Source organism: Macrotis lagotis, chromosome 2 (assembly GCF_037893015.1).
Source record: "Macrotis lagotis isolate mMagLag1 chromosome 2, bilby.v1.9.chrom.fasta, whole genome shotgun sequence".
NCBI lineage: Eukaryota > Metazoa > Chordata > Mammalia > Peramelemorphia > Peramelidae > Macrotis > Macrotis lagotis.
This window is the reverse complement of record NC_133659.1, coordinates 321,308,411-321,332,425: the sequence shown is the minus strand read 5'-3', so window position 1 is coordinate 321,332,425 and position 24,015 is coordinate 321,308,411. Positions and strand designations below refer to the sequence as shown.

At 38.4% G+C, this 24,015-nt stretch overlaps 1 protein-coding gene across 1 annotated transcript in view; it reads left to right on the top strand.

Annotated features, from left to right (window-relative positions):
• The first annotated feature begins 4,906 nt into the window (after nucleotides 1-4,906).
• Nucleotides 4,907-24,015, top strand: part of PAH (phenylalanine hydroxylase) — a 73,304-nt gene continuing 54,195 nt past the window's right edge. The window contains exons 1-3 of the mRNA XM_074226720.1: nucleotides 4,907-5,049; nucleotides 7,903-8,010; nucleotides 9,080-9,263. Of these exons, the coding sequence (XP_074082821.1) occupies nucleotides 4,996-5,049; nucleotides 7,903-8,010; nucleotides 9,080-9,263 (346 nt within the window). The 5' untranslated portion in view covers nucleotides 4,907-4,995. The remainder of the gene's footprint in view (nucleotides 5,050-7,902; nucleotides 8,011-9,079; nucleotides 9,264-24,015) is intronic.

Genomic DNA, 24,015 nt, shown 5'->3' with positions numbered 1-24,015 from the left:
ACCATCAGCACAGAGTATGTATATATGTGTATATATATATATATATATATATATATATATATATATATATATATATATATATATATATATGGTCCCAAGGGCCACTGAGAATTTAAGAACTTGACCAGGGTCATTCAACCAAGAGCAGAACTTGAACCCAGGTCTTTTAGAGAATAGAAATCTTTGTATCTTTGTATTTGTAGCTCTAGCATCTAGGACAGTACTTGATATATTATTAGAAAGTTAAGAAATGATTGTTGATTGATCCTTACTATGTGACTGTCTTTCTACAATGACATTTTGTTTCCATGGAATTCTACTAGATTAAACTAGTTATAAAAAGTGGGTGCTTAATAAATGTTTGATTGATTCATTCAGTACTCTACTGATTGATGTTCTCATTAATAAAGGTATTCCCTTGGTTGATGCAACATGAGACCCAGTTTCCTTTTATCTAGGTCTAGCTTTCTTGGTGTCTGTGCCCTCCCATAAATCTGTAACAGAAGTCAACTCAACATACTTAGGGCATGGTTTTTTTTTTATTTTTTAGGTTTTTGCAAGACCAATGGGATTAAGTGACTTGCCCAAGGCCACATGGCTAGGTAATTATTAAGCACCTGAGGTCGAATTTGAACTCAGGTCCTCCTGACTCCAGGGCTGGTGCTCTATCCACTGTGCCACCAAGCCGCCCCTAGGACATGTCTTAACATTATATAGATAGCAGTGAAACATATAGATTATCTATTGCTTATCCAAATGAAGGAAATGCCAGAAGCTCCTAATTATTCTCTAGGGGTGTCAGAGATAATGACATGTTCCTTAAAGAAACTAGAGAATGGCTTCAGTTTAGAAAACAAGAATGAAAAGTTTAAGAAAAATCAAAAGAAGAAAGTAGAATGACGTTGGGGCTCTAGCTACAAGATCCTTCTCCTCTTCTCCCTACTTTTACCAAGAGATAGAACTGGGATTCTTCACCTTGATGAGCTTTTCTTTATAGAATAAATGAGAATGGTGATTCTGAGGGATTGGAACTGGATGGACTCATGATTTCATTAACTTAGGAAATTTCTTCTATCAAGGCCATTTATCATTTTGGTTTAATTTTATGTGTTGTATTACATTGTAATATATTGAATATTGTATTGAATTATATACAATTCAACATATGAAAAGATGTGACATTCTCAGGATCATATAGTCAATATATATATCAGTGGTAACACTTGAATCCAGGTCTTTCGGGTTCCATCCCTCTACTCACCGAACTACAGCTGCTGTTGGTGATTCTCGTATCTTCATTGTTTCTCCAGTCAATTCAATTCTTGAATTGCTTCAATCATAGGCCCATAGGCGTAGATATAGACTTGGAGACCAGTTTAGGGGGTCAGCTGAATGGAACCCGAAAGACCTGAACTTGGAGTCGGAATGACCAGATCAAATTCTGCCTCATATAGCTGTCTGACTCTGAGCAAATCATGTAATCTGTGTGCCTCAGTTTCCTCATTTGGTAGTAAACTCCTCTTAGGGTTATTGTAAAGATTAAATGTGAGAATATTTGCAAAATGTTTTGCAAACAAGTTGAACACAAATGTTAGCTATTAATTATTATTAAGGGATATTATTGTTTAAACCCATCATTTTAAAAATGAGGAAAACAATATTCAAAGAGGGCTTAAAGGCTATGATTTCTCTGTCATCACATTCAGCTGAGATCATTGAATACCATGGAACCAATGTAAACAGTAACAGAATACCTTCTGTGGGGGTGGGGGGAGGGAAGCAAGATTGGGGGGAAAATTGTAAAACTCAAAATAAATAAAATCTTTCTTTAAAAAAAATGAAAACAAAAACAAAACAAAGAGGGCTTAAAACACCATGGACATAGATCTAGAAGAGACCTGAGAGACTATTTAGTTCAATTTCCTCTTTTCACAGATTAGGATAGAGGAGATGTGATTTGCCCAAGGTCACATAGTCTGAGACGGGTTTCAAATGTAGATTGAACTGATCACTCCTGCAGTAACTTATGCCTAGTAATTTTTTTTGTGGTTGTAACATTATTTATTTAAGGCCAAATAGCTAGAAAGTGGAATAACCATAATCTAGTGTTTTTTATAAGAACATCAGTATTACTGTATCATCACTAGCAATGCCAAATCTTTTTTTGCTACACTGGAGAAAGTGGCCACAATTAATCTTGGAACTGCTGTGAAAGCTTATTGTTTGACTACTCCGAGGGCAGTCAATAGCAGTTCATGGGTAAGGATCAACCCACTAATTCTGTGAGATCATTAAACAAATATTATCTCAGTTAAAGATCATACCGCATCCCATTCAAGCAAGACAAACTTTTTTTTAAAAGTACCAACTTTCAAAAAACAATCTAGAAACAAAAACTACTTGCTGTGCTACCTCCTGACTTGAATTTTGTTACAGAAAATCTCCAGAGATGCTTTGCCTAATCTCCTTATTGCTAATGCCTTTCCTCAAAAGTTTTGTCCAATTTAGCCTCTTTATATGTTTTTGTACATAGATGTTCATATGGTACATCCTTAATTAACTATGACCTCCCTGAAGACAAGGAAGGGACCATTTTTTGCCCTTTTCCATATCCTCAGGGCTTGAGGACACATTGCCTAGAATTCAACAGGTGCTTAATAAATGCTTATCATTTTGTCTTGTTGACAACAGATGCCAAATGAGGTGACTTGGATTGGAAGCTAGTGCTAGAAATGATTGAAAATAGAAGGAACTGGATAAGAAGGTAAGAGGGAGCAGGTGATTTGATGAACATAATACGTGTCCAGCATTTTCAAAGAAGGTGATGCCATGAGTAGCACATGAATTGGATTTTGGGGTGGGGGTGGGCTGTCCCATGTCATCAGTCTCATGTTCTTCTCTAGAACCATCTGGGTCCAGTGGTCAGATATGAATCAGGATGACTGGAGATGGCCCGAGATGCAAGGCAAATTAAGTGACCTGCCCAAAATCACACAATTAGTAAGAGTCAAGTGACTGAGGTCAGAGTCGAATGCCTGTCCTCCTGACTCCAAGGCCAGTGATGATGATGATGATGATGACTTGATAGATGGCACTTATAGAGTGCTTTAAAGTTTATAAATCTTACAAATATTTTCTCATTTTATACTCAGAACAACTTGGGAAGTTAGGTAAGTTTTATTACCTCCATATTACAGATGAGGAAACTGAGGCAGATAGCGGTGAAGAGACAAATAGCTAGTCTTCTAATTTTATGTCTTGTGCTCTACCTACTGTTCGTACCTAGCTGTCATCATTATTTACTGAAAATTTAACCTCTGTGGACAAATTGCTTTATTTAAAAAAATTATTTATTTAATGCAGTGGGGCAAGTGACTTGCCCAAGGCCACACAGCTAGGCAATTAAGTATCTGAGATCAGATTTGAACTCAGGTACTCCTGACTCCAGGGCCAGTGCTCTATGCACTGCACCACCTAGCTGCCCCATTTTATTTCTTTAAACTCAGTTTCTTCATCTGTCAAAGTAGGATTTTATGAACGAATTGAATTTCTAGGCTCCTTCCAGCTCTATCTGAGATTAGACATCTCAAAGATGAAAAGAACAGAGACTCAGAGAGTTGAAATGATCTGTTCAAAGAGGCACAGAGGTACCAAAGTCAGCATTTGAAAAGAGGGCTTCTGTTTGAGTCAATGGAATACTGGTTGGGAGTCAGGAAGACATCTTCCTGAGTTCAGATCCTGCCTCAGACACTTGCTAGCTGGGTGACCCTGGGCAAGTCACGTCACTCTGCCAGTTTTCTCACCTGTAAAATGAGCTGGAGAAAGAAATGGCAAATCACTACAGGACCTTTTCTAAGACAACTCTAAATGGCAGTTATAAAGAGTTGGGCATGACTGAGAATCAACTATCACACACCTTCTTCAGTTCAATTGTTGCTGAGATCTTTGGCCTCAACTTAACCAGTGATCATAATTAAGTTTCCTAGACTGCAACAACTTCAGTTGGAAGCCATCATAAGTGCTGTAAATGCTCATTGACTTTATTTTTATTTTTATTTTTATTTTTAGGCTTTTGCAAGGCAATGGGGTTGAGTAGCTTTGCTCAAGGCCACACAGCTAAGTAATTATTAAGTGTCTGAGGCTGGATTTGAACTCAGGTCCTCCTGACACCAGGGCTGGTGCTCTATCTGCTGCGCCACCTAGCTGCCCCATGCTCATTGACTTGAAGAGAAACTTGGAAATCACGTCAGAGAAGATGGTTTTGCATTGCAACTCCAGTTCTTTTTGCTAGAATAGGAGAAATAGATGGTTTCTAAAGTTCTATTCTATGATGCTTTCTGTAAGGATGTTGAAACTGGAGAAAAGTTCACAGGGGTCCCATGTTTTGTTTCTGAGTTAGGTTTTGGGCTATGTTGGAAGATGTTATCTCCCAGTTCTTCCACCCCCTACCTATGTGACCTTGAACAAGTGAAAAACACAATGTCTCTGAGACTCAGTTTCTTCCTCTGTCAAACAAGGACCCTTCTGATACTAAGTCCATGACTTAGGAATGGAAAGATCATCCTGAAAGAACGCTCAGGGTTGAACAGAGAAGAAAAAAGAACTCAGGATTCTCACCCAGGACTTTCTACTAGGAAGCCAGGGTTCCCTTATGGTGTATGGAGCTGCCTTCTCCAGTGGAATGGGTGGCTCTGGGAGGGAGGAAGGAAGAGAGGGAGGTGGAGGAGGGGGTGGGAAGGATGAAAGGCTGTGATAGGACAGGTTTGGGAACAGGGAGCATGGGGTAAAGGCAGAAATAGAGTGGGGGAGGAGATCCTGACATGGAGAAAAGGGGGAGAGGTTGGGGCTTGGCCTCCTGCGTCACGACAACGCCTACCCCTCTCACGGACTTGAAATACCTTTGCCCTGGGTTATCCCAGCAAAGCTGTTCCTCTGACCCTAACTAATAGAAGCTCTTGAGTTTGCTAGAGAGCAGCCCTGGAAGGGGAGCCAATCATGTCCACCGGCTCAGTGGGCTGTGTCGGGTTTGAAAGGAGAAGAAGCTCCCAGGTGAGCAGAACTCTGGGACTGACAGGGATCCCCCCCCCCCCCATTTACACTCAGCACTCCCAACCAGCTTTATTTCTTGTGGAAAAATTGAGACAGATCACTCAACAGAGGGAAAAATTGTTCCCAGGTTAGACCCTTTCCAAGAGGAAGGTGAATTTCATTTGAAAGAAAAATTCTTACCAGTTTGGAGGATTGGACCAGGGAAAACTTTCTGAGGGCGGTAACATCTGAAATGAGTTTAATAAGGTTCTACATTTAATGGCTTAGGGTTAGGATTAAAAAGTAGGAGGGCATTCCATGCAGAGAGAATATTGTGAACAAAGGCTCAGAGGTGGGAAATTACAGAGGGTTCAGGGAAATTGGTAGTTTATTGGAAATCTGAAATACATGTATTATAATATGAAATTGGACTGGAAAAGTGAAGTTATGCCAGGTTATAGAGGGCTTGGAATGCCTAGCAATTAGCAGTTATCAAAGAATTTAAAGTGGAGAAATAATGTGATAAGATCTTTGCAGAAAGATAAGTCCAGAAAGCATTTGAGGATTTGGAAGGAAGAATGCCATTAGCATAGGGATAAATGTTGTGGAGGGTTAATTTAAGGAATTCATAAGTCATAGGACATGAGAAGTGAGGAAGAGGGAAGAGTCAAAAATAATACTGAAGGTAATTTTTTTAACTGGGGCCACTGAGAATGGGGTTTCTACTGACAGAAAGTGAGGTCAGAAGAAGGATGTATTTAGGGAAAGATTAGAGATTTGGTTTTGAATATGACCTGTTTGAAGTGATATGGTATTATCCAGGAGAGAGAGAGTAAGCTATATGGAATAAGAGATGATCCTGAGTTCAAATCTTGGCCCTATCATCTTGAGCAAGTCACTTAACCTCCATGACCCCCAAACCTTTCCACTTCTAAAGCTTAAATCTTTTGAAAATGGTGTTATTGGCAGAACCTTCCATGATGTCCCAAACTAGACCCTGTGTAAAATAAACCTTTGTTTTCAATATGGAATGAACTGGTTAGTAATATTCTTGAAAGGCTAGTGTGGTTAATCTCGTGATATTCTGCCTGACCCTCATTCCTCTAAGATGATACAAGAGGACCATTAAAATTCTTATTAGATGACCATGATTCTGTTGTCAGACCAATCTTCCTAAAGCCCATGTCTGATCATGTTACTTTCCTGCTTAAGAAACTTCCATAGCTCCCTTTCACCCCTAGAATAAAATCTAGACTCCTCCATTGGGCATTTCAAATCTTGCCTAATCTGGCTCTTTCCAGACTTTTGATTGATCACATTCTTTGTTTTAGTCAAAATGGATCAACTTCTTTATACATCTTTGTATTTCCAGGCCCTAGCACAGTGGTACTTAATTCGTTTTGTTAAAGACCCATACCACGGCACTGGGTGGGATAGTTTAGTCACCCATTAACCAGTGCTGGGTCATAGAACTGGACAGGACTGAGAAGAAAGTGGTTCCTGCGTGACTCCAGGGTAGGGAGCCCCTGGGGTGTGTATTGGGAAAAGAACTGTCGGGGAATAACTAAGGCAGGCATCTCGGGCCAAAGGGAGCCTATAGTTCTGCCACTCAGAACTGGTAGACCTTTCTAGTTGGCTGAGTGGGACAGAGTCTGACAGCATCTCCCCTTGTTCAAACTCAACCCAGGGCAGGAACTTGCAGAGTTCTGACCAGGGGGAACAACAAGCAGCCTTTGCCCTGGTTTGGACCACTTTCCTTATGAGTAAAACGAACTGGAGAACGAAATGGTAAACTTAAATTCTTTAAGATCGGAGATTTAAGATTAAGAGATACTTGAGTATGTCTGCCAAGAAAACCACAAATGGAATCATGGAAAGTTGAGAATGACTGAAAAAAATGATGAAACTTAAAGAGAAGTTTGAGTATGACCATCTAGTTGGAGTAGGCTATGTCTAAAACTCTCCAATCAGCACCGAATGGTCCCAGGGCAGGAGTTCAGCTACTGAAAGGGTTCAACCCCTGGGGGTATGCTCTCTAGTAGAGGACTGTGAGATGTCTATCTGAGGCACTTCACCTTCCCAACCTTCAACCTCATCCTTTCCACCTCAAGACCTGGATTTGAACTGGCTGCTTCCTACCAATGTGTCTAGAATTTTAGAAGGATTATGGATCCTCTGGATATCAGTTACTCAGCTATAAAATGAGGGACCAGACTACTACCAGGTTACTAAGGGCTAGATCTCCATCTAGGATCATGGATTTATGAAGAAAGGTCTTTCTGACTCCTACCTCAACATTCCAACCTTAAAACTATACTTCCTCATCTTCTATGAATATTTATTGCTATTGTAGTTATCATGGTGATGATGGTGATAAAGATGGTGGCGGTGATGAAGATGATAATAATGGTGGTGATAATGAAGATGGTGATGGTGGTGATGATGATGGTTCTGATCTCTCCTTACATTGGAATGGGAAAACCCAAGTAGCAGAATTTCACTTCACCAATTTATTTGGGCAAATTACTTATGGTTGAGTCTTAGAGAGTTGCCTAGAAACAGAGAAGTTGTTGATCACGAAACCAATATGTGCCAAGGGCAGGATTTGAACCCAGGTCCTTCTGACTCTAAGACTTCTATACTTGGTATGATTAAATGCAATTTCCCCCCTTATAGGTACTGCAGTTTAGGTTGTCCTAAGCTCCACTCTCCTTCCACAAACATTATTTCCCTTCTCTTCTGAATGGTGTATTCAAAATGTTCAAATACTAAGTGTACCTGCTCCTGGTCTCCAGGGCCTTGTGAAAAAGAATGAATTACTTAGGTTTTCAGCCGAAGCAATTTAATAGTTTCATTTTTTGTTTAACTCCACAGGGAACCAGTTACATTGGTGATAACACTGATAAAAATGGTGCAATATCCCTGATTTTCTCTCTCAAAGAAGAAGTTGGGGCACTGGCCAAAGTTTTGCGTCTATTTGAGGTAAGGACCTCACAGATTTTTGATTTGTTCTGACTTTGACCATGGACACACAAAACATTTTAGCTGGGAGATACATTCTAATTTTTTAAAAAATTGATGTTACCTTTGTTTGCTAATAAATCTACTTTCCTAACCCAGTAAGGTTTTCTCTATCATATACAATGGAAAAGCAAAGGAAAGAAATGCAGTTCAGCAAAACCAATGAATCCATCGGGTCTCCCAGTAAGCGCAATAGTCCACCTTTCTACCTCTGCGAGAAAGGGAAGGTGAAGAATTTTCTCATTTTCTTAGGGGCAAGTTTGATCATGACCATCACATGGTCAAAGTGCTTCTCTGGACAGTTACACTGAGTTACAGCTCCACCAACTAAGTATGATTAGTGCTCATCAGAAAGAAGAAATAAAGGGTAGATTTTTCTGGAATCCTCCTTGAAAGACATTTGGATGCTAATTCATGCAGAGTGGCTGACTGGGGTGATATGTTGATGAGAGAGAGCATATTTAGCAGTCCCTCTCACTCTTTCCACCTTCTAATGGCCTTCCCAAGAAGAGCTTACAAAGAGAGTTATGGCCATGGGGAGCCTTCTAAAGAAAATGTACTAAGTATCAATGGTGGGATTTGATTCTAAGTCCTGTGATCCAATATCCATTCTGCTATATTATATTGGAGTAGAAACGTTTTCATTACTTCAGGACACTCAGCAGAATTTCAAAGGGTTGACTAACCAGGTTATTGACCCCCTACCCTTTTAGGTTTCATGTTATGCTATTCTGCAATGGCCTAACATTCTGAATCAACTTTAAGATCTTAATGTTTCAGTGCTATGGTTTTTTTACCAAATTTCTATTTGATAGATTTCCTTTCAAGGACTCAGTTTGGCATTTTGGTTTTAAGGGAGAGAAAAGAAACTCAAGATCAAATGAAAATAATTTTTATTGAAAGAGTTTTGAAGTTTCTAAAGATTGTTGTTGTGGGAAAAGGGTATTGGGCATCTTTTTTGCATTTTGTTTTGGTGCTAATCACAACATGTTTCACTTTCCCATCATTCATTTGTTCTCTCCTCTCTTAGGAGAATGATGTAAACCTAACTCACATTGAATCCAGACCTTCTCTTCTAAACAAAGATGAATATGAATTCTTCACCAATCTGGACAATCGGACTGTCCCAGCTCTCGATGACCTTATCAAGAGCTTGAGACTTGATATTGGTGCCACAGTGCATGAGCTTTCCCGGGATAAGAAGAAAGACACAGGTTAGATTCTTTTGTTTTCATGAGACCATGAAATCCTATTTAATAATAACCTGCTTTTTGAGACTCATTTACTTTTTTTTTTTTGCAAGGCAATGGGGTTAGGTGGCTTGCCCAAGGCCACACAGCTAGGTCATTATTAAGTGTCTGAGGCCAGATTTGAACTCAGGTACTTCTGACTCCAGGGCCGGTGCTCTGTCCATTGCGCCACCTAGCCGCCCCTCATTTACTTTTAAAAATCAAGTTCTTGCCATTCCTTTCAGTAAAGTGTTTTTTCCTTCATTTTAGATAATACTTGTTTCAAGGGAGTATTATAATGTAGTGGCAAGAACTCTGACTTTTCAGTCAGTGAGCTGGGGTTTGAATCCTGACTGTTATGTGCTACCTTTCTGACCTTGGACATGTCATAACCCTCTCTCAGTCTCAGTTTCCTCATCTGTAAAAATGAAGGATTTAAAACCTTTTTTGGTGTCTTCCAGATATAAAATCATTTGAACTCTAGATTATGTGTTCAATTTCTAGCCCTTTAGGGCCACATCTTCCAATAAAATCTCTTCAAGAACCACATTTAGAATTTAATATTTATTTATGACTCTAATGAGTAGAATAATAAAATGTAATAATGTCACACAAATGAGTCTTGAGAGCCACATGTGGCCTGTAGGCTGAGGGTTGGACACATCTAACTCTAGATTTTCTCTTATTGATTAATCAACAATCATTTATTAAGCCCATACAGTATTCTAGGCATTGTACCTGGGGCTGAGGATATAATTACAAAGCATGAAACATTTCTTTCTCTCAAGAATATTCCATTCTAATGGGGGAAACAAGGGTCTAGATACAGAATCTCCCCTAAATCTTAGGACTATTTTATTGAAACTTAAAAAGGAAGGAAAAGAAATGAGGAAGCTGATTTTAATTCTATTTAAGTTAAAACTGCATTAAAACTTTAGAGACACCCTTTCTATAAAATATATAATACTCTACATAATAATTTTATAAAAATATAGATATTGTGTAATACTATATATTCTACTAGGTAATATATGGAGAAGTTGTTAGTACTTCTGGATGGCGTGCTGACCCTGGAGTCACTTCCTCAGTCACTTCCTAGCTGTGTGACCCTGGGCAAGTCATCTAACCTTATTTGTCACACTTTCCTCATCTGTAAAATGAAATGGTGAAGGAAATGTGAAATCACTCCAGTCTCTTTGCCAAGAAAATCCCAAATGGTGTCACCGATTTCGATGGGCCTGAACTGAGTGAATGACTACAGAGGTGATGGAGTGATCAGGTAGAGATGGAGTGATGTCAGCTGATATTTAAGTGGAATGACTCTCCTTATCCATCCTTACGTAGAAATGCCAAATAAGAAGGCTAATATTTAAACAAACATTTCTTAAGTACTTACTCCATGAAAGATTGGGAGGTAGTTGATTTTAAGGTGTTCTACTAGGGATGGGGGGTGGAGGAAGTTCATCATCTCCTCTGATCTTCATAACAATCGCCATCAGATTGTAAGCTCCTTGAAGGCAAGGACTGTCTCTTTTGTATCTTCACCCTAAACACAGTATCTTGGCACATAAGGAAACCAAACCCTCAAGAGGTTTCATTGACTTCTCTGAGATGTGATGCAGTTATTAAGTGGTATACCTAAAACTGAATCTCCTCAAGAGGTTTCATTGACTTCTCTGAGATGTGATGCAGTTATTAAGTGGTATACCTAAAACTGAATCTCCTCAAGAGGTTTCATTGACTTCTCTGAGATGTGATGCAGTTATTAAGTGGTATACCTAAAACTGAATCTGTATTTTCTGCCATCAAGTCCAGTGGTCCATTACTTTTGTAACTGAATGGTCGTACCTTTAAAGCTCAAAAGGCTACTGTAGTTCAGGGTTCAAAGGTCATTCCAACCTGCAGAGTTTTCTCCTAGTCCCATTCCTAAATACAAGCTGTTTCACAGTATAGACTTCATGGTTGCACACATTTAGATCTTGATAGCATCTCAGAAGTCATCTACTCCAGTGCTCTTAGTTATAGAAGTGGTAACTTGAGTCTCAGAGAAGAAAAGTGACTTACTCAAGGACACACATCTTATAAATGTCAAAACTGGGAGTTTAACTTAATTCCTCATTCCAAATCTAACTCTCCCCTCTCCTGTCTTCCAAAGTCCATTTGGCTTTACTTTAATGCACTGATAGAGTATACAGAAAGAAGACAAACTTCTTATAATGCAACGACTTATTGTTTTATCTCTTTATTATGGATTTTTGAAACGTTCTAATGAAGCTAATTAAATAACCTCCTTAAAAATCTACTCCTTAGGAGCAGAAATTTAGAGCCGGAGATTATTTAGTCTAGAGGTTCTCAGCTTATATGTATCATAGACTCCTTTGGTAGCCAAGAAACTTATGAATCCCATCTCAGAATAAAAATTTCAAGTTAATAAAATAAAATGCAGTGGATTAAAAAGAAGTTAATTATATTAAAATACAGTTATTTTAATTTAAAAAAAGGTATTGGATCCCATGCTGGGAATGATTTGATCTAAACCTTTGATTCTCCCCATCCCCTTTTGCCTCCTCTCTCCCCTATATCTCTCATCTTAAAGATGAGGAAACTAACCCAGAGGTTAAGTGATTTGCCTAAGGTCATACAGGTATTCAATAGCAGGACCAAGAATCCACTGTAAGTTTTTGGGTCCCTAAATTCTGTGTTCTTTCCATTTAATTGTTGCTTCCCCTGAAAAGAATGGTTAAGGCAAGGGAATGAATTCCTTGGTGACTGACAATTGCTACCTCATTGCCTAAGGGTGGTTGAGCCGATATTAAAAGGCTTTGAGCCATGTGGGGGGGGGGGGAGAAAAGGGGGAAGGGTTCAGATCTTTGGGAGGTAGGATGCATCAGTGCCTGGTAAGATCAAACTCCATTTTGCTTCTTTTCTCCTCTGTCAAAGCTCATGGTGGGGTCCCTGATGACTTCCATGCCCCACTTGCTTGGCCACCTGCTCTTAACTGAAGCCCCAGGCCAGGAAGTACAAAGGGGCCGTCTCATCAAATAGCCTCTCTGGCTCTGGCTGGAGCAGGTGGAGTCTGGGACTGGCTAGAACATTTGAGCAGGAAATCAAGACAAATGACAAGGGGCCAGGCTCCAGGGGAGTCCGGGAAGGTGTTATGTTATGGAGGATCTTTTGAAGTGGGGAAGAGGAAGGAAGAAAAAAGGGAGGATGTCTGGTTAAAGTGAACAAGATGGTTGGATAAAGTGATGTATTTGTTAACAGCAACTCTCTGTTTAAAAGGGACCCAGCAGATACATGATTGCTAATTTCATATAACTTAGAGCTGAAAGGAAACTTGGAGATCATTTAGTGTAATTTTCTTTTGTTCCAAATGAGTCTGAGAGATGCGTTATTTGTGTATATATTTTGGCAAGCTCTTGTCAGAGATATTTACAGTTTTTTCCAATCAACAGCTTCCTTTTTTATCCTAGTTGCATTGATTTTGCTCTTACAAAAGCTTTATAATTTCATGCAATCAAAAGTATCTATTTTATTTTGTGTTATAGCTTTTATCTCTAATTGGCTTAAGAATTCTTCCTATCACTATAGTTACAAGAAGTTGTCTGACTTGGTACTCTTTTTATTTTTTTAAGTGGGATGATCGTTAATATTCAGGTCACATATGCATTTCGAGTTTATTGTATTGTTTGGTGTAAGACATTGGATAAAATCTAAACTTTCAGATGATTTGGCAGAAATTAAGGGGAATGCAACACCCTGTCTTGGAAAGAATTCTGGACTAGGAACTGAGTTTAAAACCAACTCTGTCACTGACTTTGGGACCTTGGACAAATAATTTTACCTTTCTAGTCCTTAGTTTCTTCATCGTAAAATTAGGAGATTAGACTCAGTGACCTTGAAGATTTCTTCAAGTTGTAAATCTTGTCCCATTATTTACCCAAGACCATTGAGGGAATGAAAGACAGACTCTTCCATTCTTCTCTGAAGATCCTTACTTCCTAACTTCAGCACATTTCTCCTATGAGGGCAAAAGGCATAAGGAAGACTGGTTTTCTACAAACAATAGAAAACAAGAGTTTTCCAGAAATGTGGTCGAGCGTTTAATATGGGCAACAATCTAATTCTGTTGAACAAATATCTATTAAACACCTGCTGTTTTTCAGGCACGTGTTAGGGAATGAGATTACAGACATAGACAAGAAAGAACTTCCGCAATCAAAGGGCTTACATTCTATTAATAATGATGCTTCATCTTTCTAAAAGTTTTACAAATCTCATTCCTTGTAACTGTTCTGCGAAATAATTGACATGGTGGTGCAGGGGATAAACTCACTAGACTTGGAGTCAGGAAGTCCTGACTGGATTGGGCAAGTCACTTAATCTGTGTCTGCCTCACTTTCCTCAATTGTTAAAATGGGATTAATAATAGCCTTTCTCCCATGGTTATTGTGAGGACTAAAAGAGATCGTCTTTGCTCAGACCTCTAAACCTTCAGGTACTTTATAAATGCAAACTATTATTGTTAGCACAAGAATTATTGTCCTAGCTTTATAATGAGCAACCCGAGGTTCACATACGTGTAAAGACTTCTCTGTGGTCATTGAGGTCATAATATTGGGCCTAGGATACGAACGTAACCCTTGTCTGATTTAGAGATGAGTATGATTTTCATCCTCCAATATTGCCTTTTGACAGCCCTGTGGAAGCAACATGTTGGAAAGAAAAGCATGAATTTTCAGAGAGGCATTATGGAGAAATAATCAATGTATCAACTCACAAGCATCTTTTAAGTTCTTGCTGTGTTCCAGGTACTATGTGCTCTAGTATTCGTAGTGGTGCTGGTAGTGGTAGTGGTAGAAAACAAAAAAAGAAGAAGGAGAAGGAGAAGGAGAAGGAGAAGGAGAAGGAGAAGGAGAAGGAGAAGGAGAAGGAGAAGGAGAAGGAGAAGGAGAAGGAGAAGGAGAAGGAGAAGGAGAAGGAGAAGGAGAAGGAGAAGGAGAAAGAGAAGGAGGAGGAGGAGGAGAGGAGGAGGAGGAGGAGGAGGAGGAGGAGGAGGAGGAGAAGGAGAAGGAGAAGGAGAAGGAGAAGGAGAAGAAAGAATAAGAAGAAAGAAGTGTTACTAGAAGAAGAAGAAGTAGTAGTGGTAGTGGTGGTGAAAGTCATTGCAGTAATGGTAGTAATGGTGGTAGTGGTAGTAGTACTAGTAGTATAGTAGTATTACTAGTGGTAATGGTAGTAGTGTTAATAATAGTGGTAAAGTAATGATGGTGGTCATGGTAGCAAAAGTAGTAGTAGTAGTAGTAGTAGTAGTAGTGGTAGTAGTAGCCTTAGCACAGAGGATATTCAGCCAATCTTGGAGCCAATAAAACCTAGGTTCAAGTTTCATCTCTATCACTTACTAGTCTGTAAGATCATATATAAACTCTCATTGCCACAGGAATCCCTATAAATAAGCCAATCAATAAACATTTATTATGCCTTTATTTTGAGTGAGACTCAGTGCTCAATTTGGTGTATGCCAAAGAAAAAGCAAACCTCATCTGAGCCTCCATTTTCTAGACATCAATCTGCCATTTTTATTCATTAGTATTTTCTATTGCAATTGTTTAGATTCCTAGAATTAATCCCATTTATCATTTCATAACATTGAAGTATAGGGACTAATAGGATCATAGATCCATAGATCATAAAGCCGTAAAAGGGTCCTCAGAGGGCACCTATCCTAAACTCCTCATTTAGCAGATGAGTAAATTGAGATACAAAGAAGCTACAAGTGACTTATCTGAGATTGATCAGGTAGGTAGTGAATAGTAGAATCAGGATTTGAATTCAGGGAACCTGACGCCAAAACCAGTACTCTTTTGACTCTTCCATATCATCATTCTGAGTTCAGTTTTCAGCAACTAAGGAAAGTTTTCCTAGAACCATTCCCCCCGCCCTTTATTCAGATATAAGAAAATGTACCCAAGTCTGCTGGTGTATGCCTGCAATAGTTTCCCTTCATTGATCTCTCTAATAGAGATATTATTAAATGCTGTCATTAAAATTATCTTGGTCTTTGGCAAGGGATTCTGAATATAATCTGCCTGGGTCTTGATTTTCCCATTTGTCAAATAATAAGGCTGGACTAAATTTTTAAGTTACCTTCTCTCTACCCCTCCTCCATATTATTTACTGTTTTTTTTTTTATTTCTCAAGATATAGTCCTCCTCTTTTACTTTATAACAGCCTGTTCCTTATATCATAAAAGAAAAAAGAAAGAAAAGAAAAAAGCAGTTTTGTAAGACCAACACATTGACACAGGTAGTTCAGTGGATAAGAGCCTAGGGCATGGAGTCAGAAGGATCTGAGTTCAAATATGGTCTCAAACACTTCCTAGCTGTGTGACCCAATAGAAGTTACTTAATCTCCCCCCCCCCCCCCGCCAGTTTCCTCATCTGTAAAATAGATGTAAAAGTAGTTCTTACTTTCTATTCCCTGGGGTAGCTAGGTGGTTCAGTGGATAAAGCACTGGCTTTGGAGTCAGGAGGACAGGAGTTCAAATCCAGCTCCAGACACTTGCCACTTACTAACTGTGTACCCCCTATCCAGGGCAATCTCCAATTGTCCTGATTCCTATTTGGCCATTTGGACCCAGATGGTTCTGGAGAAGAAAGTGAGGTTGCTGACAGCACAGCAGTGCTTCACTCATATCTAAATCATGTGATCATCATGGCATCACTGCCTTGGTGTCATGGTCTTCTTCAATAACAGGATGAACGTTACTTCTGAGGGTTGTTGTGAGGATCAAATGGGTTCATTTTTGTAAAGCCCTTTGTAAACTTTAAAGAGTTTTATAGGGGTGGCTAGGTGACGCAGTGAATAGAGCAACAACCCTGGAGTCAGGTGGACCTGAGTTCAAATCTGGCCTTAGATACCAATAATTGCCTAGCTGTGTGGCCTTGGGCAAGCCACTTAACCCCATTGCCTTGCAAAAACCAAAAAAGAAAAGAGTATGTCTAAAGAGCTTTATAACTGTTACCATTATTACTATTTGAGTCCAATCTCTGCAGAGAAGGGAAGGGGGTGTCATTTTATCCATTAAATATACTATTTTCCTGGTTCTACATATTTCACTTTGCATCTACTCTTATACTTCCAAAGATTCTCTGAATTTTCCTTTTACACAGTACAGCACTATGTAAATTCTTTGACCTAAAGGAATATTCCATTTTTGTTTTTGTAACAATAAATGGCTATAACATCCTCCAATTTGTGTTACCATTCCCAGTAGCCCAGTTACTAGCACAGTGTTCCTAGACTAGTGTTTGTTAAATTCTTAATGATTAATTGCTTGATTGAGCATCCAAACTTTGCTTTTTTTTGCTAACACAGAAATCGCTACTTATGAATATTTCAGTATATTCATGACCTTCTTCCTTTGACCTTTCTGATCTAGTGATCAGAAGTTCAAATCTGAAGTCTATGAAGTTGATATTTTTTTAAAAATATTTAAATAACCTTATTCTAGTATAATAGTTTCCTTAGCCATCTTACGTATTTTGTTTTTTTACTTTTAAAAATATTGGTGTGAGAAAGAATCCAGAACTTTCACCAAATTGTCAAAGGGGACCCAAAATGCAAATATGTTTAAGAATCTTTGCTCTAGGTCTTATGAATCCCCAGGTTCAAGATTCCAGGTTGGCAGGTATTGGGGCTGGTGGAGCTTTTCTGAACAAGGAAACTTTCCTGAGATATTTGAAAAGTTGCTATTTGTGCTGAACTCAAGGAGATCATTTAAGTTACCTTATGAGGCAAGTCTCAACTGATGATTCCTCTTCCAGTCAAAGTTTCCAATAAATTCAAGGCCTCCAGAGCTCAGAAGCAGGGCCAGGGGTATGTTTAACAGGATACCAAGAATCCCTCAAGTCAGTTAAGCTGGCCTAGCCTGCATTCTGTCCCTTCAATGGTTCAAAGGACCATATGGATGATAGAAAATGAAAAGTTTAGGTTTTAATTGCCAAAGTTCTCCGCCCCCAAACCCGCTTAAGCCAGGTTAATTACAGCGACATGTTAAAGAAGCCCCAACCTTCGCCATGCATCCTTGAGAGGCTGACATGAGTTTAATAGGATTTGAGCCTAGAGAGGCTTTGAATCCTTGAGGTCGTCCTCCCCCTGCCTCTTCTTCCCTGATGATCTAAAATCCTTCCTCAAAACAACATAAAAGAGCATTAATATCTTCTATCAACCCATCTCTTAATCCTCTTACCTATCCCTTTGAGAGCTCTCCAGGACATTACATTGAGATGGGGGGTGGGCAGGATGGGGAGGGGGACATTCCAACATGGAGACAGATTGCAGCGACCAGGAGAAAGACAGAAAAGGCATTGTGCCTGGAAATAGATTTATGATCTTAGATTTGGAAGGAGATTTCTGTTTGGAACGATTTTCTGAGGGCAAATGGACTTGAGCTGGGAAGGGGGTTGCTAGGGCTAAGATGATGAAAGGAGGCTCAGTGGGGTGTCAGGCCTGGGTCCAGAATAATAGGATGTTCTGGACCAGGAGGTGGCAAAATCAAAAAGGCAAAATTTCCTGGGAGGGAGGAATGTGTTGTTCTGCTGCCTCCTTTGCATCAGGTCAAAATGCAGAAGGGACTTTAGAAAGTAATTTGATATTTCAAAAATAGCAAAACTGAGACCCACCAAGTCAACGGCCTTGCTGAAGGTCACCCGAATGTGACCTGTGTTCCAGTAAACGTTTGACTTCCCATCAATATTCCAAGCTGTGGATGGAGGGGTTGCCATTTTGGATGCTGTGGGACATGGGGAAGATGAGTTTGTATTTAACTGGGGCAAAGAGAAGTTCTTTCGAATTGGAGATTTAGAGCTAGAGGCAATCTGAGAGGCTCCTGAGGGAGCTTGGAAGGGACCCCAGCAACCACTAGTCTAATTTGTCACCTTATAGATAGGAAACTAAAGTGCAGGATAATAAAAGGATGCACTTAAAATCACATAGAAAATAAATGTCAACAGTAGAATTTGAACCCAGATTTAACTTCAGACTTGAAATCAGGGTTCAAATTCTAATGCTGACACTTGGTGTGTTCTTGTCTGTTATTGAAGAGGATCAAAATAGCTTTTCTATGTTGGAAGAAAGTCACAATGTTTCTGAGTGTGGATGATCAGACCAATACGAGATCAGAAGACTCTACCGCAGGTTGGGCAAAAATAGGTTGGGTGAGCACCTGTGATGGGCGTTTATGCATCTCGTGTTTCCTTTCAGCTCCTTCCATTCTGCCTTGCTCAAGGAGCACGACACCCTCTCTGATGAGGGTATACCATGCTGGGTGCTCCCATGCCAGTATCTTCCTTGATCCTAGACCTTAGAAAGTCATTTCACTTTTCTATGACCCAATTCCTATGACCCAATTATAAAATGAGAGCCGCAAAGTCCCTTCCATCTCTAAATTCATTATCCCACGAATCAAACTCAGATTAATTTATTGAGTCCCTAGAGCAAGACTATTGTTCCCTCTCTCAGAGTTCTAAGGATAAGTCCAATAGACAGAAGAGGGGTATCTTTCTAATTTCACTCATTAGGAATTCATGTGGTCTTCCTAATAGCAATAGACCAATTGCTACTTCAAATAAATGTACCAATCGGCATCAATATTCTTCTGAGAATTTATAACAGGAGCTGAAGTTTAGAAACACCTCCCATATTAGGGGCATGATCTTCTCTCTCCCTCTCTATTCACTCCCTTGGGAAAATGAAGGTAGTTGCTGCAAAACATTCCCTTGGAGTCATTTTTCCTTCTTAGAATTCCTACAAAGTCTACTTTGGGAAATGTCATAGCTAGTTGTTTGGATGCTTCTCTTGCTTGAGGATAGAACTTGGTATTTCTCCTGTCACATCGATTTATGAATGAGGGCTGGATCCAAATCTTATAGAGGATACTTAGTGATGCAAGGGATGGGGCACAAGGCCTGGATTCAAGAAGACCTGAGTTCAAATCCAGCTCAGACACAATCTGGGCAAGTTCCTTAACTTTGTTTCCCTCAACTGTAAAATGAGTTTGCACCAGTTGTTTGCCTTTGCTGAAAAATCACTTATCTGGATTGGATCGAATGGCCATTAGGTTCCTTCCGGTGCTCAGATCCTATGATCGTGTGACTATTTTGCTCAGGTCTGTGCTTTAGAAAAAAAATTTTTTTTCTCTTTGATTATATTGCCTCTAAGGCAAAGGAAATGAATTAATTCATAGTCATTGTAAACAGAAGGAATATGTATATTTAAAGGGGACGATGTAGGAGAGTCAAGAAATGGAAATGCAGGGCCCCTCACTTTACCATTTACTGGTGGTGTCAGAAATACCTGCAAGTCAATTTGCTTCTATAGAGATGGTAAATGAGCAAGCTGTAATTATAGTATAAATGAGATAAAAAATGGACTCCCATATGCAAAAAAATGGAATGTAGGTGGATCACTTTTATTAGTAAGTCTACCAAGCCTAGTCAGTCATATAACTCTTTGGAAAATCTTTAGTTTTATCCTGTTAAAATCAGGGTAAAAAAAGGTAAAAAAGGGTAAAAAAGGGTATATTTGATTTTTTAAAATTTGATTAATTTATTTATTATTCAAACTACATGCAAAGATAGTTTTCAGCATTCAGTTTTTGAAAACTTTGAGTTCCACAGTTTACTTCCTTCCTCCCTTCCCTCTCCCTCCCCTTGACAGGGAGTAATCTGATACAGGTTTTACATATATAACTATGTTAAACATATTTCTATATCAGTCATGCTGTGAAAGCAGAATCAGACCAAAAGGGAACAGACAACAATGAGCGGGTTGAAAAACTCATAAAGCATAAGACAGATTTTTGATTTGGAAACTAATCTACTTTGGTCTGCATTCAGACTCCATATTTTTCCCTGGATGTGGATGGTATTTTTCATCACAAATACTTTCGAATTGTCTTTGATTGTTGTACTGCTGGGGAGAGTTCAGTCCATCATAATTGATCATCTCACAATGTTGCTATTAATGTGTACAAAGTCCTCCTGGTTTTGCTCACTCCACTTAGCATCAGTTCATGGAAACATTTCCAGGCTTTTTGGAAGTTTTCCCATGAATGATTTCTTACAGAACAATAATACTCAATAACAATAATCAGTCATTCCCAGCTGATGGACATCCTCATGGGGGTATATTTGGATAATTTATTTCTTATAAATATGCCTCTCTTCAGAGGCAATTAGAGCATTGAGGCTGGAGGTAAGAAGACCTGAGTACGAATTTTACCTCAGATACTTACCCAGCTCCATGACCCTTGTTGAGGCCTTAACCTCTGTTTGTACAATTTCCTCAACTATAAAATGGGAATAATAATAATGATGATGATGGTGATGATGATGATGATGATGATAATGTCTAGCTCCTAGGGTTACTGTGAGGATCAGATGGCACATAGTAGACATTATTTCATAAATGCTTGTCCTCCTCCCACTTTCCCTATTATTAGTAGCATTGTAAACACAATAAATTCTTATTCCTTATCACTTTCCCTCTTATTAATAAATTTATTATCACTGTGAATGAATAATTAGCTTGAATCCATTACTACTAATAATTATTAATTATTTAACCAGAGAAATCTTTTATATCATTGCTTATTTATCTCTAAATGTTAAAATTATTGAAAACATACATTGGAAAATATATGTTCATATCACCTGTTTTAGTTATATATATATAATGCAAATGAATAAAAGCAATAAAACATAAATACATACATAATTCTTTATTATATTTTGTCTATGACCAATGTCACAACATGAATTATCTCAAACTCTCAATACAGTGGTAGTTGGCTACCATTTTATTTGTCTGGAAATTTAATCTTACTACTCCATTCAGTTTTTTCCATTACATTAATTGTAGGCTTTTATAAATTTTCGCATCATCTCTCTTCGAAGTGAGTTCTTTTGGTTTCCTCAACGAATTACAGCAAAGTCTTTCACCTTCTCTTAAGCTCTTCATAGAATTCTTTCTATAATGCCCTTTCTATTATATCACTTAAGACAGATCTGATAAAGGAGAAATTCACAATACTCTTCTACCTTCTCTATCTTATCCTTAGATTCTCATGGATCACAGATCAAACATCCTTACACTCCTCAGGGAGAAACAATTCAACTTAAGTCACTTTCTCAAAAAACTAAAGTAAGACATTTTTGAATTGACTTTTAAAATTTCTTACACAAATGACTTTTTCCTTAACATTTTATCTCTTTTTTGGTTGATAATGGAGATAATAATATCAAGGACCAAATGAGTTGTTGGCTGAAGAACAAATGAGATAATATATACAGTATAAACATATTAATCATCATCATCATCATCACCTTTCTCCTCTCCATTCTCATTATTTTGTTATTATTACTCAACAAACATTTACTAAGTCCAGGCATTGTGCTCATAGACATGTGATACAAGGGTTACATTTATTTATGTAACACGGTTTTTTCTCCACTGTCTCAACCATTCTCTTTCTCCAAAATCCCTCGCTATGTGACTTCTGTTCTGCTGCAATTTTTCTTTCCAAGACCAATGACAATTTCCTTCTCATCAAATCCATCAGTCTTCTCTGAGTCTTCATTTGACTTTACCTTTTACCTGAGGCTGAGTCTTATACTGTTGATCATGCCTTCATTTTTAATAATCTCTTGTGCGTTGCTCTCTCCTGGTTATCCTTCTCTTTCCACAATTTCTGACCTTCTATTTCTTTTTGCCTTTTTTTGTATTTCATATTCCTCATGTTCCCTAAAGGCCCAATCTCTTTTCTTCTAACTGCATTTTTTTCCTTTGGAAATCTCATCATCATCCATAGACTTAATGATTGCCCCATGCAAATGATGTCTAACTCTGTATTTCCACTTCTAGTTCCTCCCCAGAGCACCAGATCCACATTTCCAAATGCCTGTGGGAAATGTCCATCTGGATATTGTCCAAAAGTCACTTCCTCATCACCATCCATTAATTCTTAAATCCTATCTTTCTGCTATTTGCACTACCATTTAGAATTTCTGTTTGGGTAAGAGTAGGACTAAAAGATTTCTGAATACCCTTTCATGTCTGAACCAAGTTGGAAAGCTTGTAGTCCTGTAGTCCATGTAGTCCTCCTCTCTGATTACATTTTCATTTGTGTTGTGTACACATAGCAACTTCACAGATAGACTTCAAGTCCCTGAGGACGGTGTCATTTCTCATCTTTACATCTGTAATGACTATATAATATAATATAATATAATATAATATAATATAATATAATATAATATAATACAATATAATATAATATGAATTGAATAATGTTTGAAGTGGACCATATATCTCTTTTAATAGATTTTTTCCACAATCACGTATTGAGAAAATTTTGCCATTCATTTTTACAAGATTGTGAGTTCCAATTTTTTCCCTTATTCCCACACCTCTTCCCTTTTCTGACAATGGTAAGTAGTTTGAGATAATTTATACATGTGCTATCATGTGAAATATCTTTACAGATTAATCTCAGCCGAGGAGGGAGAAGTAGAGCAAAAGCAAAAACATCATAACAAAAAAGTAATTTGTGCATATATCATTTGTTTTTGTTTTTGCAAGGCAATGAGTTAAATGTTTGCCTAAGGTCACACAGCTAAGTAAGTATTGTGTGTCTGAGGTGAGATTTGAACTCAGATCTTCCTGACTCCAGAGCCAGTTGGCTGCCCCTATATGTCTTTTAAAAATGTTTTCACATGCATTTATTTGTGAGAAGTTGTTTTTGGTGCTCAAAAAGGTGAGAGGGCAGAGGTTCCAAAATATAGACCAATGGGCTTCATTTGAAATCATAGGAAATCCTCAATTTTCTCCTATGAGTTTTCTGAAGAAGAATGACTGCAAGGTTGAAAACTCAGTTCAGAAATGGAAGAGCATCAGGAGTCCTATTCTTACCTAAACAGAAATTCTAAATGGTACTGTTATCAATAGAAAAATAGGAGTTAAGAATTAGTGGATTATCATGAACTCGTTGTTAGAAGAACGGCTTCTGAACATTTAGAAAAGGAAACAGTGATTACAAAAAAAAAGCCATCAAGAAGTGGGCTTCCACACATTTTAACTTTATTTCTGTTTTTTTTTTTTTGTTGGGAGTAAGTAGGGGGAGTAAGGGAGATGCAGCCTTTCCTAGATTTTGGGCTTCTTGAAAGCTGGGTGGACAAGGTAGGGAAATATTGGCTGAATGGTCAGACTTAGATTAGAGATCTTTTGATGTCAATTTGCACAGAGATATCTTGTGAAGTTACTGAAAATCGGTCCTTGATCTTTTTTTTTCCCCAACATGTTTATCAATGACTTTGATAAACTGTAGATGGTGTGCTTTTCAAATTGTCCAGTGACTCAAAGGGGAGCTGATATATTTGATTACAAGGTCAGGATCTAATGGGATCTCAGCAGGCTAAAATAATGAGTCAAATCGAGTGAGAGGAATTTTTTGGAGAGGTTGTCCTGATAAAACCATACCTGGAAAATAAAATGATGCCTATAGTACATGTGACAAATGTTCAGACAACTACTCATTTAATGCCTTCTAATGAGGGGACACTCACAACCTTCCAGTAAGCCCATTCTACCAAGGCAGTGGATTAAATGCATTCATTAGTTAATATGTATATAATGATGTCAAGCTTATATTTACTTTTTTGCACCTTCCACTTAGTCT